Source organism: Giraffa tippelskirchi, chromosome X (genome assembly GCF_054371585.1).
Source record: "Giraffa tippelskirchi isolate mGirTip1 chromosome X, T2T-mGirTip1v1.2.pri, whole genome shotgun sequence".
In the NCBI taxonomy this organism is placed as follows: Eukaryota; Metazoa; Chordata; class Mammalia; order Artiodactyla; family Giraffidae; genus Giraffa; species Giraffa tippelskirchi.
This window is the reverse complement of record NC_137289.1, coordinates 4061977-4079134: the sequence shown is the minus strand read 5'-3', so window position 1 is coordinate 4079134 and position 17158 is coordinate 4061977. Positions and strand designations below refer to the sequence as shown.

The 17158-nt window shown below is 39.3% G+C and overlaps 1 protein-coding gene across 14 annotated transcripts in view; it reads left to right on the top strand.

The window, feature by feature from the left end:
• PASD1 (PAS domain containing repressor 1) overlaps positions 1–17158 on the top strand; it is a 121320-nt gene that overhangs the window by 64265 nt on the left and 39897 nt on the right. For all 14 annotated transcript variants that reach the window (XM_081564596.1, XM_081564589.1, XM_081564600.1 and 11 more), the window contains 5 exons: positions 1640–1729; positions 5653–5752; positions 6379–6492; positions 8623–8750; positions 10821–10903. In XM_081564596.1, coding sequence (XP_081420722.1) covers positions 1640–1729; positions 5653–5752; positions 6379–6492; positions 8623–8750; positions 10821–10903 — 515 coding nt within the window. The remainder of the gene's footprint in view (positions 1–1639; positions 1730–5652; positions 5753–6378; positions 6493–8622; positions 8751–10820; positions 10904–17158) is intronic.

Here is a 17158-nt window from a genome sequence, read left to right as displayed (position 1 = left end):
AGTCAGATAGATAGGGATATGAACTGCGCCTTTATCACTTACTTGTTATGCATCCTTGGGAGAATTGCCATCTCTCAGCTTTGACTTCTTTCACAGAGTGGTTGTGAGAGTAAAGTGAACATGTGTAAAATGTCTAGTGCACTTTCCCGCTCTTCTCTGTGTCATTTCATTTATCTTCCATTCCTTTGTCTCTTTGTGTTGCATCTGAGTCATTTCCTCAGCTTTGCCTTCGAGTTCAGAAACTTATCTTTCCCCCTATGCTCTAACTTGCTATTTGACCTACATATTGAGTTTTTATTTTGATGATATCATTTCTAGACAATTTGATTACTTTTCACATCTGCCTAGTCAGTTAGGAGTCTCCTGTTCCTTCATTATATTTTCAATACCCTTTTAAGATTTATTTAAGCATATTAAGCATGTTTGGGGTATATACATTTATTTATTTTTATTAATTTTTATTGCAGTATAGTTGTTTTTAAGCATGCTTATTTTACTTATTTTTATTCTATCTCTGATATTTCTCGTACCTGAAGTTTTAAATCTCATTCTGCATTTTATTGTTTACACTGCCTCTTGTTCATGTTTCATGTTTTTCCTGTGTTTGTTAATCATTTATGACAAACTTATGTCATTTGGAAATTTATCTACATTCTTTGAGCCCTGGTTTTAAAATCATTCTCAAGAAGTGATTTCAATTTCTTTTTCCTAGATATTTGGGGTCAGGACCATTTGAAAGTAAATAATGGCTTGGGGTATTGAGGGCTACACAGGTAGTTAGTGTGAGTGCAGGCTTCTGTTTGCAATTCCCAGAAGAGACCAGTTCTTTTCCTTTTCTAGCCTGAGCTGAGGCTGAGGCAAGACAGACAGGTTGTGAGTTCCCTGGCTCTCTTTGTTGGATAAGATCTATCTCTTTTGTCTGCGGAGAGTGTTCCCTTCCTGGCTTGATACAGGAGCCTTTGATTGCAATCCCCACCTTGTGTGGGTCCAAGCTTTGTTTTCTGTCCCCCCGGCTCTATGCCATCAATGTTGCATAGATGCTCCCGAGGCATATGCAAGCTTTGATATCCTCTGACTTCTCATGTTTTAGTCATTTTTGTATCAGATTGTTTCCCATACTTTACCATAAGCTTCTCCCTGTTTTATATATTTTATCCATCATTTTAGGTGTTCTTTACCAAGAGGCATTTGTCTGGATATCTATTCCATTATATAGCAGGAAAGTGAAGGCAATAGCCATATTTATAAATAGATGACTAAGCTAACTACAAATGAAAATGCCCTCCAAAATATTCTTACTGTTTTTGGAATTAATTTTGAATTAAGTGTGAAATAACCAACACATGGAAATGAATCTTCCTAGCTTGTGTTGGAGAGTTTTGTGTTAATTGGGTGTACACTGAAATGTGTTTGTCTAAGTGAGACATCATTTAATAAACATCTCATGCTTAAGGTTAAGTAGAGTCTGTGTAGGAGGCAGAATAATGGAATTTAAGTAATTCTGGGCTTGCTTTATTGATATTTAAGGACCACAATACATTTTCAGTGTGTGCTTATAATTGTTTATGCATTTAGAAATAAAGCTATCATTTTATTATTGTTCCACTATTTAATTACATTGTTATTCTCTTTTCATTAGTCATTGGATGGATTTATGATAATAGTGAGCACAGATGGAATGATAATTTCCGTGTCCCAGAGCATCACTTCTCTTCTTGGCTATTTACCTGTAAGTTCTCTCAGTTTGGGGGAAGGATCATTCGCTTTGTTGTGTAGGGCTTCATTATTTGTTTTTAGCAGCACACAACTCATCAGAGAAGACATTGTTAACGTTGTCAAAATATGCACCTGTTTTATTGTCCTCTCCATTGGTTTCAGTTTTAAAGCTAGAAAAAACAAACTCTGATATAAGGTAATGAAACACTGGGTGTGCACTGGTGTGTGGTTTGTAAACTGCCCTTGAAGGTGATGGTCCCCAAGGTGACTGCTTTGCTGGGCAGCCCTCAACCAGATGGATGTGTCTGATTTTGTACATTTGGGTCTACCACATACTGACTAAACAATGACTGTCATGATTTGGTCATGCTAGCTCGTGGCATCCATTTCCAGGTCTGATTTGCTTTTTGATTCTTTATGTTGAAGAACAAGCCATGATCTAATTTGGGAAAAAATATAAATGATTGCCTAATTTAGCAATGTTGTACATATTGCTGGAGAGACACTCACATACATTATAGTCAGAGTATCAGATAGTCAAAATAGTTAGTTCTTCCTGCGTCCTTTGGTGTCACTATATCCCTCTCAGGAGAGCTTTCTACAATCTTCCCAGCACCATTGACTTAGAACATATGATTTCCTAAATTTTTTTCTGGATTTTCAGGCTGTATACCCACTGCGTATATCACTTAAACATGAAAGGACTGCAAACCTTCATATTGCATGCATGCCTGTGTGTGAAAAGGAGCTGTGTAGCGTACATCCACTACCACCACCACTCCCAAATCTCTGTCACTTGACTGATTGTGTTAGTCATATCTGGATCATTGCTTTCATTGCACATTCCTCACCCCACAGAATTGTCTGAAGAACCTGACACACCCTCACCCACAGATCTGTAGCACTCAAGTTTGAACCACACACTTTAATAGAATTTTTGTTAAATTATTCTTTAGTTAAGTTCAAAGAGGATTACATACTTATTCCAGTAGTTATACTGTTCCAGCCAGCAGGTTCTACGGCCCACTTGGAAACTCAGAGAGCTTTTCTCCTCTTTTCTCTTTATTTAAAGATACCTGTATCCATTTCTAAACTCCTCATTTTCTTCCTTTCTTTTAGAAAGCAATTTACATTTCCAAATTCAGCTTATATTTACAGGACACCAAAACAGCTGAATAAAATGCAAATGTTAGAGATATTCATTGCCTTGGACTTTAGAGGAGTCTTACCATAGAAGGAGAATGGTCTTATTAAATGTACCTTAAAAGAAAGAATATGAATATAATACATCATTCATTAAAGTTTGTTATAGTGAAGATCAGAAAACTACCCAAATTCTTATAATATTTAATATTACATAAAGCAAATTGGCCATTGACTGAGACCAGTGACTTTTCCTGAGGATCCTCCTATGAGGATTTTTATACTGTTATCCTTGATTCATTATGCATTTTGGTTCAGAGCTTTCACTCTTAAGAGACTCTTTCACCGTTCAACATTTGAGGTAACAGATACACACACACAGAGTCACTCTAAGGTAGAGGTGTCTGGGACATGGGTTTGAACTGCTCATCTTAAACCAGGTATGTGGTAATGTGAGTTTGGTGTACTTAAAGCTATAACTATTACTCTGTACATAAACATTAAATGGAAATGAATTTATATATTCTTTTAAGTGAAAGTGAAAGTCACTCAGTCGTGTCCGACTCTTTGTGACCTCATGGACTATATAGTCCATGAAATTCTCTAGGCCAGAATGCTAGAGTGGGTAGCCTTCCCCTTCTCCAGGGGATCTTCCCAACCCAGGGATCGAACCCAAATCTCCTGCCTTGCAGGCGGATTCTTTACCCGCTGAGCCACAAAGGAAGCCCATATTATTTTAAAACAGGGTTGAAAAGGACCATACCTGGGGCACAGTTTCACACTTCTGTTGAAATCCTAACTCTTAGTTTTTAACAGCATGTGATTTTTTTCCCCAAGCTTTGATTTAAAATTTCATTTTATAAATCACCCATCTCATATAAATATGGAGATCAAGCCATTTCTGGAGCATCTGCCCAGCTCCAGGAATCTACAATTTCATTAAAAATCAAAGGTCCATCTAGTCAAAGCTGTGGTTTTTCCAGTAGTCATGTATGGATGTGAGAGTTGAAGCATAAAGAAAGCTGAGTGCCAAAGAATTGATGCTTTTGAAATGTGGTTTTGGAGAAAACACTCGAGAGTCCTTTGGACTGCAAGAGATCAAACCAGTCCATCCTAAAGGAAATCAGTCCTGAATTTTCATTGGAAGGACTGATGCTGAAGCTGAAGCTCCAATCCTTTGGCCACCTGATGCGAAGAACTGGCTCATTGGAAAAGACCCTGATGCTGGAAAGACTGAAGGCAGGAGGAGAAGGGGTGAAAGAGGATGAGATGGTTGGATGGCATCACTGACTGGATGGACATGAGTTTGAGCAAGCTCCAGGAGACAGTGGAGGACAGAGGACTCATGTGCTGCAGTCCATGGGGTTGCAAAGAGTTGGACACAGCTTAACGACTGAGCATGCTCAAGCATGCATTGTCACTGTCACCTTCCTTAAAGAATGTAGTTAATTAATAAGTAACTTACGGCTGCTATTTCCATCCAAGAGAATGTACATGATCAAAAAACTGCTCACTTTTGATAGGGTCCACAAGGGGTCTTACTCACCTGGGCGCCTCTGGAATTCAGCAGCATGTCTCTTTGGTATGCTGCTGCCCTGCCACCCTCAGGGGGCAAAGATGGGAGGTAGGGGGAAATACATTACCAAAAGCAATGTTCTGGCATGCAGCAGTTGTTAATCAGGTGAAGGAATGAATGAGTGGTCTCTACTGATCATAGATAACTTGGTTTGGTACCTAAAGTGTATTTTATAACTAAATCAATAAGGTATTTTCATTGAAAAAGTTAAGTTGAAAGAAAAACATCCTTTTCTTTTGAAAAGTCAGTTTCTTGCTATGTGACTTTCATTGTCAAAACCTATTGCCTATTAATTCATGTTTTCCTTGCTAAACTAGGGTTATATTTCTGCTCTGAATTGAGCCAAGATTTTTCTTGATTGAGACAGGATTCATCTGCTAATTTGAGCATTGGGCAATTCGTAGGCTGGCTTATACAAATGGACCATAAAAATATATATCTGAATTTTGACTGTAGATTATTAATATTAATCAATTAAAATCATTTTAATTTGTAGTTCATCACTCAAAGCTATCATTAAACTACAAAGGGTACTTGCTTATTATTTTGTTTCTATCACATTAAAAACTCTTTACTTAATGTTTGATATTCAGTTAATTCATGTCACCACATTTCAACTACATGGTATGGCATTATTCATTCATCCAACTAATATTTATTGGTGCTCACTCATGCCAGACTGTGTTTTAGGTGTTGAGCATGTAGCAGTAAATGAGCCAGTCAAGGTCTCTCTTTTAATGCAAGTTATATTTTATTGAGGAACCCTATCCGTTATTTTATTTTATATTGTATATTTTATACCTATGACTATGATGTCAGGTAGTGATAAGTAGTGTAAAAAAAGACAGGAAGAGAATGTCAGGGAATTGGTGCTATTTAAAATACTTTTGAGGGACTTTCCCGGTGGTTCACTGGCTAAGACTTCGAGCTCCCAATGCAGGGGGCCTGTCATGGTGGAAGGAAGAGCAAAGAGCCCACATACCACAGTTAAGACCTAGCACAGCCAAATAAACAAATACTTGCACGAACACACTGGGAAGGTAGGAGGTGATGGTCATAGAATGGGTCAATGTGAATTGAGACTTTAGAAGTTTAACAGGTCTGACTATAAGATGGCTGAGGTGGGGCAGGTGATAAGCTTAATGGAGCTAAGGAGATAGAGAAATTAAATGTCAGTAATGCATATAACAAAATTGATTCCCTCTTTCCCTCTTGAGAATGACATCATGGGTAAAAGCTTCTTAAGCCTTCTGCCGGATGATGAGAAAAAGGAAGTATTTTCAAAGATGGCTTTCAGCCTTCCTGTGTCCAGTTCAGGTACAGATTTTTTTTCAAATAGTAAATGCTTAGATTTTAAGAGACAGATAACAATCATTTAGAGGAATAATAAAAATAAAGACATTAAAGCCAATATAGCTGTCGATCATATATTAATTTAACTTATAATTTCTCAAATTTTATTTCTAATATTAAACTCTCTCCACTATTAAATCTTGTTCTTTATCATGAACCTTGAGTTTTTCAGCTTTTGTATAATTGCATTAGTATTATGTAAATTATGTTTTAGGTGATACCCCACTCTATAGGGGTAGAGGAAAGATTGAAGGCAGGAGGAGAAGGGGATGACAGAGGATGAGACGGTTGGATGGCATCACCGACTCAATGGACATGAGTTTGAGTAAACTCCGGGAGTCGGTGATGGACAGGGAGCCCTGGCGTGCTGCAGTACATGGGGTCGCAAAGAGTCGGACACGACTGAACAACTGAACTGAACTGAACCACTCTATAGATACAACATAGATAGCTATGCAAGTGCTAATATTCATGAAAAGAAAATAATATTTTAGAAATCTAGTCCAAGTAAGACAATAGTAATATGAAATAGTCCTTCAGAATATAGTTAAATACAAATTAAATTTGTTTTGTGTCTGTTTTTTTTTCAGTTGGAAAGCACATTGACTTTTGCTGTCATTTCAAAAGAGGAGACACTGAATCCAGTAACACCTCTGCTTATGAATATGTTAAAGTCATCCTGACTGTGAAAGATGTTTCTAATGGTAATCAATAGAGTTTTTAATCTTATTTATATGAAATTCATGAGTTATGCAGCCCTTCACTGGTAATATGAATGCCCTTCTACTGTTGGCACTCTCTCTGCTACCCCTGTGATCACAGGTTTTGGTGGACCACAAACATTAATTAGACTTTAAAAAGTTATAGCAAAATTTACAAGGTGAGGTCACATGGTAATATGGTAGACTGAGCTGATAAGGATGGCTCTTTCTTACAAAAAACAAAAAAATTATCGTTTCAACATGACCTAAGGAGTTTATTGCATAGACAACCTTAAAAGAAAGGATAAAGTACAGGACACAGTGATAAGAAGGAGTTGATTTTGTGCTGGGCCTAAGTGATTTTTAAGTCATACATTGATTCCATTGACTGGAGTACTAACACTTGTTCCAGGACCAACACAGAAAACTTAGAGACTTAAAATGATCAGTAAAATTCTGCCCATTGGCTTAGATGAAGAATAAGTGTGTTATCTCTCTCAGAGTTTGAATGGAAAAATATGTATTATTTAGAGGAAATCAAAACCCAAATCTGTGTGTCTTAATGTGAATATAGGATCAGAATTTGAAATTCTCAAGGTTTCAGGAACCAAATGCTGATAAATTAATATAAACACTGTCTTGGGACCATTCAAAGATCTAGGGCTTGAATCTGAAGTAAATAGCCCAACAAATATGTGAAAAGATGTCCAAACTCACTAGTAAGTAAAGAATGAAAAATTGAAAAACCAATGAGTAGCAATGTACACACATCAGAACAGCAACAATTAAGAGTGTGAATAATACCAAATATCGGTGAGGGTGTGAGAAATGAAAACACTAATACAGTGTCTAGAGGGATGTAAGCTCATGAAGCGGTCCTGGAAAACAGAGTGAACTTAAGTCAGTTATCTTGTAACTCAGTAATCCTATCACTGGACGGAGATACCACAGAGGTGAAGCTGCAGAGATCTGTGTCTCAGGGGACTCGCACTGTGTATGTCATAGTGTTGTTTGTACTAGGAGGGAGTTGGAGACACAGCCTAGGTGTAATCATTAGGGAAATGAACAAGTAAAATGTGGGGGAAATATACAATATAGAAAACTTTATAGTAGTTAAAACCAATGAACTCTAGATACACATAATACCCCACAGTTAGATCTTAAAACCATGTTGTTCATTGAGAAACAATGAGATCTATAGCACAAGACAACTTTTGTAAATTGTGAAAGCATAATAGTACATAGAACCAGGGTACATATTTGACTGGGGCTTCCCAGGTGGCGCTAGTGGTAAAGAAGCCATCTGCCAATGCAGGAGACATAAGAGATGTGGGTTCTATCCCTGGGTTGGGAAGATCCCCTGGAGGAGGGCACAGCAATCCACTTGTATTCTTGCCTGGAAAATCCCATGGACAGAGGAGCCTGGTGGGCTACAGTCTGTGGGACCGCAAAGAGTTGGACACCACTGAAGCAACTTAGCACATATTGGACAAGGTGGTATGTTTGACCACATGTTAAAGGTGGTAGATAATAGTGTGTGCCTGTGGGTGGGAAAGGGACAGAGAGAAAAAATAAATAAAAATGAGAGTGGGAATTTTATCTGTGTTCATAATATGCCATGAACTAAGAATATAATTAACTCAGTTCTTTGCTACTGAGGTCTGAAAATACAACAAATGAATGAATGGGTAAGTAAAGAATGAAAATTAGCTCACACAGTGGTTGTCAGGTATCTTTGTCACATGCCTTGGAAACTAAAAGTCAAATACCTTAAAAAATACTTGATTCCATGTACATACAAATTACACATATTTGATACCCACATGGTCTGCATAAATAAGAGGAGCAAATTTCTTTTGGAGTTAAAATGTCCATTTACGAGGTAAGATTGGAAGACTGAAAAATCATCCTGAACTCACAATTATTTCCCAGTAATTACTCCATGTTCTGGTGGAGACCAGGGTGGGGAGGGGGGTTGGAATGGAAGGAAGACAGGAAAAATTGGTGGTTCAGAATTCTGAAAATTCTCAATGGGTTGATAAATGGCACACGGATGGGACAGGTGACTGTTCTTTTGTGTACCTGGCCCGCCTTTCTATTAGATTGTCACTTGTGTGTCTCTCTCTCCCTTAGAGTCTCCTTTGCTGTTCCTTAGCATCTTCCCCAGACATGTCAGTGGGTCACCTGCCGTAAATATTCCTTTGGAGGATTCCTTTTACCTGGTGGGGACCATTTGTGTCCTTAGAGCTCAGACTCTACAGGTAAGTATGTTGGGTGTGTGTCTCCCCCGTGTGGCAATGCAGGCTTCCTTTAAAGGGACATGTCATCTTTGGTCTCTCAGCTGCTGGACAGCACTGCTACAGCACCCAGTGTGTGCAGAGGGTTGTGTTAGGATATGTGAGTGAGAAAAGACCAGCTCCTGTGTTTCAGAAGATGAACACCCCAAAGAGATGCACACTCATTCACAAGTGGTTTTGATATAATATTAAACAGGTATACAGGGTCTGGGGGCTGGGACATAGTAAGAGAAGTCATCATTTTGGCAGGTAGATAAAAGAAGGCTCTGTCACCAGGTGAGTTTTGAAGCAGCTCTTCTGTCTGCCCGTTGCTCACTTAGTATCTTTCTAATAGAAAATTCCCAGATTCTGTCTCAAAAAAACAACAAAAAAAAGGAGAAATCTTTAGTCTTTAGATTCATCTGATTGGTTCAGACTAATGAGTTATTTGCCAAGTGACGTACTTAGCAAGCACCCACTATGTGCCAGGCACTGTGCTCGGTGCTGGAAAAACAGTAGACAAGTAACCTTAACAGATGTCATGGAGATGATAAAACAGAATTGTGTGCTAATGACTGGTGGGAGTGGGAGTCCAGTAGAGTGTCAGGGAAGGTCTCTCTCTGACGACATGCCTTTTGAACAGAGACTATGAATAACGGTAAGATGCCAACCCAGGAAAGGAAGGAAGGCAGTCCAAGTAGAGGGTTCAACAGTTGTAAAAGTCTTGAGGTAGTAACTCGCATGGAGAATTCCAGGGAACAAAGACCGTCATATGACTAGACAAAGTTGTTAACATTGTGATGACGTTGTAACATACAATACATTCAGCTGCGTTACATGAGAGGCCTCTGGATCCAGAGTTCACAACCTTTCTTACTATCTATAAGACCCTACCCAAGTCACTTACATCTTTTAGCCTCAGGTTCTTTTTCTATAAATGGCGAAAACAGTACCTCTTTGAGGGTTGTTGTGAAGTGCAAATAAGACATCCCTTGGTATATGGTTAGCACTCAGTAAATATGAGTCCTTACAGTCATGATCATCATCGTCATTTTTATCATTATTATTAGTATCATTACAACCCAGAGGGGGCAAAAGATCTGCTTTACTTTTCCTCTCTGGTTTAAAATCTGGGCTTTAACTGACCACATTTCAGAAGCTGTGAGAGACTTCTTTACACTCAATTTAGAATAGTGATCTACGTGATCTTTTTTTTTCCCCCTAAAGTTAAGACAGTAAGAAAATTGGTCAAGAGAAAAGCAATTGAAGTAAGTTGCTGAGTCTCTTGGCCCCATTCAGTATCCCTCTTCAACAGTTCTTTGGGATTTGAGCTCTCATATTTGCCATGAGAAGGCAGACATCCCATTTAGAGGTGGCTCAACGGTAGAGAATCTGCCTGCCAATGCAGAAGACGTGGGTTCGATCCTTGGGTCGGGAAGAGCCCCTGGAGGAGGAAATGGCAACCCACTCCAGTATTCTTGCCTGGGAAATCCCATGGAGAGAGGAGCCTGGTAGACTACAGTCCAAGGGGTCACAAAGAGTCAGACATGACTGAGTGACTAAAACATCAACAATCCCCAAATCTACTTCCTCATCTGAGAAAGAAAAATCTCATTTGAGATGGTGCCCTCACCCTGGGCTCCCTCTTGGCACAAGGATCTCTGTTTGTGACCTATGCCAGTTTTTCTCTGGGTTTCTGGGATATTTGTTTCATATTAGTGGTCATTTCAAAGAACGAATCTTGGAGAAAAGAGGACTTTTTTGGAGGAAGACTTTGTTCCCAGGGTGGCTGTGTAGCAGTGGAAGGGTGGTGAACTCAAGAGTTCAACTTTGAAGTGGACCTACCTTGATCCTGCATCTGCTAGTTGTACATTTTTAACCAAATCATCCTAGCTCTCGAATCCTCAATTTTCATGTCTGTAAAATCGAGTGCCTTTCTCACAATGATATACAGATGAGTTGGATTTTCAAATTTACTACAACCTATACAAATATGTCATATGTTTTTACTGTGTAAGTACATTTTAAGTATCTAAAATGCCGATTTTTCTGCAGGGCTTTTTCAGTATAAATGCGTCTAATGGAGCTGGTCCATTGGTCCCAAATTCGGGTGAAGATAGGCCATCTGAGGACCACAGGTGAGAGGCTAATGTTGTAAGTAATGGGGAACTAGGGTACACTTTTATCCAACAAAACTGAAACAAGAGAAATCACATCTATGTCTATTTTTCCATCAAAATGGAAAAAAAACAAAAACAATTGAATCCAGATGAGCAATCTACTAGTTTGAATTTCCTTTCTCAGCTAGTATAATTCATATTTTTTCTAACTGAATATAAATACAAGTAATTGGCTTTCTATAAAAGAAATAAAGCAATAAACAGAGCAACCTTAACTGACACAGACATTTAATTACTTTCAAATTAAGACAAAACCTGTACACATAGACTTGATTGCTTCTTTTTCTTGAAACACTTTAAATGGTAGAAGAACAAAATAAGCATTGTAGTGACTGCTATTATACAGGTGTCCCTCTTTTTTGTGAATCTAATCTATTCTTTACCATTTGTTTGTTAACAAATTTTCATAGAACAAAGGGAGTAATTCCATTATTTTGACTGGGAAAAATAAAAATGCACTCCTAACCTATAGGAAAATGCCAACTTGCTAAATATCACTAAAACCCCTTGATTCGCCTATTTAACAATCTACCAAGAATTTTTACAAAATAGAAATTGTTTACAATACTATCTAGTCACTTCATATTTGATAAACTCATTAGTAGATATTTTATATGTAGTAAACCATAGTAGTAGACATTGCTCAGTGTAGGATATTGAGACTGGGTTACATATTCCTTCTACATTGTAGTATACGTGGAGATGTAAATAGCAAAATAATACATTAAAGATGAGCACTAGATGCAGTAAAAGTTAGCAAAATAAAATAAACAAGATGATGCTTTGAGAGGATTCTTCTGATAGAAGGCATGTTTGTGTGAGGTCTGGTGGGGGGAGGAGGGAGCTGGAGGCTGTGGTCTCTGTTAGGCTTTGGTGATGGAATGAGGTAAGGAAGAAAGAGCTGGTAAAGAACTGAGTTAAACAGGAAATGTCTGAGGTTCATCTGTGTCTGGATCTGAGGAACAGGGGAGAATCTTCCCTTTCTGGCAGGAGAGCTCAGAAGTGTTTGGTGAGGAACCATTGTCTAAAGCTACACACAGAGCCACAGGATGAAAACCAGAGCTCGTGGTGGCAGTCTGTTTGCATTCCCTTTGCTTGGTGCCCTACAACTCTTGCTAACACATGACCGAGTTTGTAATTGTGTCCCAGGTCTGCTCATGCCACCATCACACTCATGTGCCCCAGCAAGATTTTTTTTTTTTTTTGCAGAATCTCAAATTTCTTGTACATAATCATCACTATATTTATGGTTCATAGGAGTTAGGGACACATGCATGGCCAAGTTTAAGACTAACAGCCATTCAAAATTCTTAATGTGCTCTATCAAACACTTCACTGTTTCTTGTAGTGCATGCGCTTCTTTGGGCCTCTTAGACTTACCCATCTCCTTCATTAGTTCCTCTACTTTATTAGAATACCTTTTACTGCATAAGGTGGGAGAGAGGATATCTATAAAGCATACAGTGTTTAAACAGGAGCTCTAGGCACTACTCTGTGAGAACACCTGAGCTACAACAGCAGCCAACCATATCCTTTCACCCGAGGATACATGACTTGAACATATTCTTGCATGCAACTTACAGCAGGTTTGTTTAGTAGGTTTGGGTAATGAATTTTATGTCAATTAGTAGATGATTATGGCAAATCTTCAAAGAGTGAGAGTTCAGAGACTGAGGAGACCTGCATTTTATTTTTAAGTGGAACTTAATTGAATGAAAAATATTCTGATGCAGAAATAAGCCAGCTACTACATCTGTGCCACTTGGTCTCCATTCAATATAAGGAAAGGCTTAAAATCATATCTTTTCTAATATAGTGAGAAATTATCATTATTGGAGGGATGCACCATAATGTTATATATTTTAATACTTTCATAAATATGCCTACAGCTTCTTCAAATATTAGGCAATAGATTGTTCATCATGTAGACAGTAAGATAAAAACATGACAAGAAATAACTGATGGATTTGATGAAGAAAATTCTGTTTAATTCCAGCTGCCCTCACTTCCTTCTCATATCCCTCTCTTTTCCAACACTATAGCTGCTCTTCCAGGTCCAACCACCTTAGGTCTCACATGATGGGTTGTTGGTGGACCTGGCTCATCCACTAGTCTGAGGTCTATAAAGGAGGACCTGTCAGTCTCATCCCTGTTTAGCACAGAGCTTGACATTGAGCAGGCAGAAATGAACATCTGCTCAGGGACTCACTGATGGATCCTATCAAAATGATAATCCATTCTATGTCATGAGACTTCACAAATACAGTACAGTATTGATACAGCTCAGTGTGAACCATAATTGCCTTATTTTTTTCATAGACTTGTTCTTTGTCCTCTGGATATTTTCAGATAACAAGAAGAGAGTTACATGTCAGGCATTAGTTTGTAGGCACCCTGAGCGGCAATTGATAATCTGTTCCCCTTTTGTGGTCTGCGGGATGGTTGAAAAAGTAATCAGGCACAAAGTTCATAGGGACCTAGAGCTCCCCAGATGCTTCTGGAACTTCCCTTGGTAATTTTCAGTGTTTTTTTGAAAGGCAAGAAGCATCCTGTTAAGAGGCTTGAAAGGTTTGTGCTTATGAAAGAAAAATAGGGAAATTTAAAATGTTTAGAAGAAAGGATTTGTTTCCAGGCAAGATGTCCTGTCCTTGCATGTTTCAGATCTGAGACTAAAGAACTTTTCATTTCAGGAGAGGGACTCAGTGGTTGGGTTTTCCATTAGAGCTACAGATACACTGGAGGAGAAGGTCTTGCTTGAACATAGAAAAGTAACGGATACTTCAGAACTGGTGAGGAATAGGCACAGAATTGAATACTGTGTGGCTCTTTCCCATCTTCCTACTGCTACAGTCAGAGGAAGCACTGAACTACTGTTAGTGCTCTTAGTTTCTACATATCAGTGAGGCCCAAAGTTATGTCATAACATCATCTTAATAGAAGTGCATCTTGTACTTTATTCCTCATGATGTGATCTCATGTTTATTGATTTACTCTTCACAAATTGTTAGCATAGATTTTAGACTCATTGTAAAGATGAGAAAGTGCAGTCACGTGATTTGCCCAAAGCCATGCAGTTGGTTAAGCAGTAGAGCTGGGATGGGGACCCAGATTCTCCTGGGCTGGTTCCTGTTAGGACGTCACTTTCAGGCGCTGTGGCTGGTATGGGCTTCCAAGGAGAAAACTCCAGGAGTCTTTGGGAAATACTTGATTAGGGACATTACTTTGAGAAAATGTTTTTTCTTTTAATGTATGTCTTCTGAAATGGAGAGAGAGAGAGAGAGAGAGAGAGAGAGAGAGGAGTTAGTATGGTAGGAGATGGTAGGAGATCACATCAATTAGCCCAAACATTTTCGACAAAGGTAGTATCTTTTCCCCCAAAGGTAGAGTAGGTAACACTGGAAAATCAGATGACAAGTATGTCCAAGAGTTCTAGTAGCTCTTCCCTTTGTCTGCAGTTTTCAGGAACTCTCCTGCAGAAGGCAGTCCCCAGGGAGACTCCACCTCTCAGCAACTGCACCAGAAAGAATGTCCCTGGTGAATTCCCCTTTCAGCTTGTTTCGGTGAAGTGTTATCTTGTACAGAACTGTGAGGAGAATCTTGCAAAGATGTTCAGTTCAGTTCAATTGCTCAGTTCTGTCTGCCTCTTTCTGACCCCATGGAGTGCAGCATGCCTGGCTTCCCTGTCCATCACCAACTCCTGGAGCTTGCTCAAACTCATGTCCATCCAGTCGGTGATGCCATCCAACCATCTCATCCTCTTTCACCCTCTTCTTCTCTTGCCTTCAATCTTTCCAGCATCAGGGTCTTTTCCAATGAGCCAGTTCTTCACATCAGGTGGCCAAAGGATTGGATATTCAACTTCAGCATCAGTCCTTCCAATGAATATTCAGGATTGACTTCCTCTAGGATTGACTGGTTTGATCTCCTTGCTTTCCAAGGGACTCTCAAGAGTCTTCTCCAACACCACAGTTCAAAAGCATTGATTATTTGGCACTCGGCATTCTTTACAGTCCAACTCTCACATCCATACATGACCACTGGAAAAAACATAGCTTTGACTAGACAGATCTTTGTTGGCAAAGTAATGTCTCTGCTTTTTAATATGCTGCCTAGGTTGGTCATAGCTTTTCTTCCAAGGAGGAACTGTCTTTAATTTCATGGCTGCAGTCACCATCTGCAGTGATTTTGGAACCCGAGAAAATAAAGTCAGTCACTGTTTCCGTTGTTTCCCTATCTATTTGCCATGAAGTGATGGGACCGGATGCCATGATCTTAGTTTTCTGAATGTTGAGCTTTAAGCCAGCTTTTCCACTCTCCTCTTTCACTTTCATCAAGAGGCTCTTCAGTTCCTCTTCACTTTCTGCCATAAGGGTGGCGTCATCTGGATATCTGAGGTTATTGATATTTCTCCCGGCAGTCTTAATTCCAGCTTGTGCTTCATCCAGCCCAGCGTTTCACATGATGTACTCTGCATATAAGTTAAATAAACAGGGTGACAATATACAGCTTGTACAGGGTCCTAATTAGTGATATTTTGTTGTATGGAGCCTTTGTACTGTTCTGTACTGACTTCATCCCTGTGTCTGCCTCATCTCGACCAGGGAAAGTGCCCTGTACCCCATTGTATCCCATGCCATTTGCTTCGGTTTCTCTAGCACTTTATATCTAGCTTGCCTAGTCCCATCACTCCAACCCAATGAAACTTATTCATACAGCAAATATTTAGCACCTACTATGTGCGAGTTTCTGTTCTAGGCTCTGAGGATAGGACAGTGAACAAGAATCCTTATCTTCCTGGGGAGCTTATATTCTAGTGGAGGAGATAGAAAATCAAACAACATATCAGAATAGGTTAGATGGTGAGGAGGGCCAAGGGAAAATAGTAAGCATTGAAGAGACATAGGGAAGCTTGTAAGGGAAAGTAAAATTGTATTAGACTTTACCACATGCAGTTGACATTCTTTTTTTTAACAGATGATACAATATTGGCAATTTCCACTGGTTAACATAATAAATAGGGTGGTCATCTAAGGCCTCAACAAGAAGGTGGCTTTTTAATTACCACCTGAAAGGAGATGGATTTGGGAGGAAATATTCCAGAGAAGGAAGAGCAGGTGCAAAGGCCCTGAGGCAGGGGCACATTGGGTGTGTTTAAGAAGCCAGTGTGGAACAGGTTCAGCAGGGGACGGCTGGAAGGAAAGGAGGGCGGAGCTGATTGGAGGATTAGAACCCACTGTACTCGGGGAAGACTCCAACCAAGAGGTGTGAGCAGCTGTGGGGGAGGAAGTGGGAGCACACCAGCTGGTGGAGGAGCTGGAGGTGGCCATGCTAGAGTCATCTACCATTGTTTCCTCCTGTCTCTCACTGCCTCGTGAAGCCTTGGTGCGGGCTTTCTCCTCCTCCTCTGCAGGTCACTTGGCTAATTCTACTCCACATTGCCTCCTGTCCCTTTTGGCAAATACTGTGGAGGTCTTGTGATATAGTTATAGCAAGACAGAAACCAAAACCAAAACATGGGATTGGGGTTTTTTAAGCTACAATATTTGTTTTTCTTTTTTTCTTACCTTGGCCAATTACAGTTGTGTAATCTTAGTGAAGCCTCATTAAGTCTCATGCTCTTTATCTATAAATGGTAAGGATAATTACTGCAGAATGTGCATGACTATGAACTCAGGAAATGAGATCTATCTCCTTTGATAAGTAAGTGAAATCTATATGCTTTGTAAAATACTATACACAGTCAAGTTGTTATCAACTAGGAAATACTTACAAATATAGAATAGTTACAGTTTAAAACCGTACTCAATCCTGGGAATTCCCTGGTGGTCCGGTGGTTAAGACTCTGGGCTTTCAGTGCCAAGGGCCTGGGTCCAATCCCTGGTCAGGGAACTAAGATCCCACAAGCCACATGGCAAAACAAAACAAAAAACAACTGTAGTTAATCCTTACTGAGCTAGAAACACATTATTAAGTGCAAAGAGCTACCTGTTAACCCGATTTATAGACAAGATTTGAAATCTGTGTCTGGTGATTTCTTTAATACTCTTATTAATGTTTTCTATTAATATAAGATTTTTCTCCTTTTCTGTTTCAAGCCAGTACCTTTTAAACATCTGTCTTTTTTAGAGTTCTAGAGTCATTAACACCCAAACTATTCCATGTAAACTATCCATGCCTCCTTGCTGGGTGGAGGAGGTGTGACCCAGTCTGACC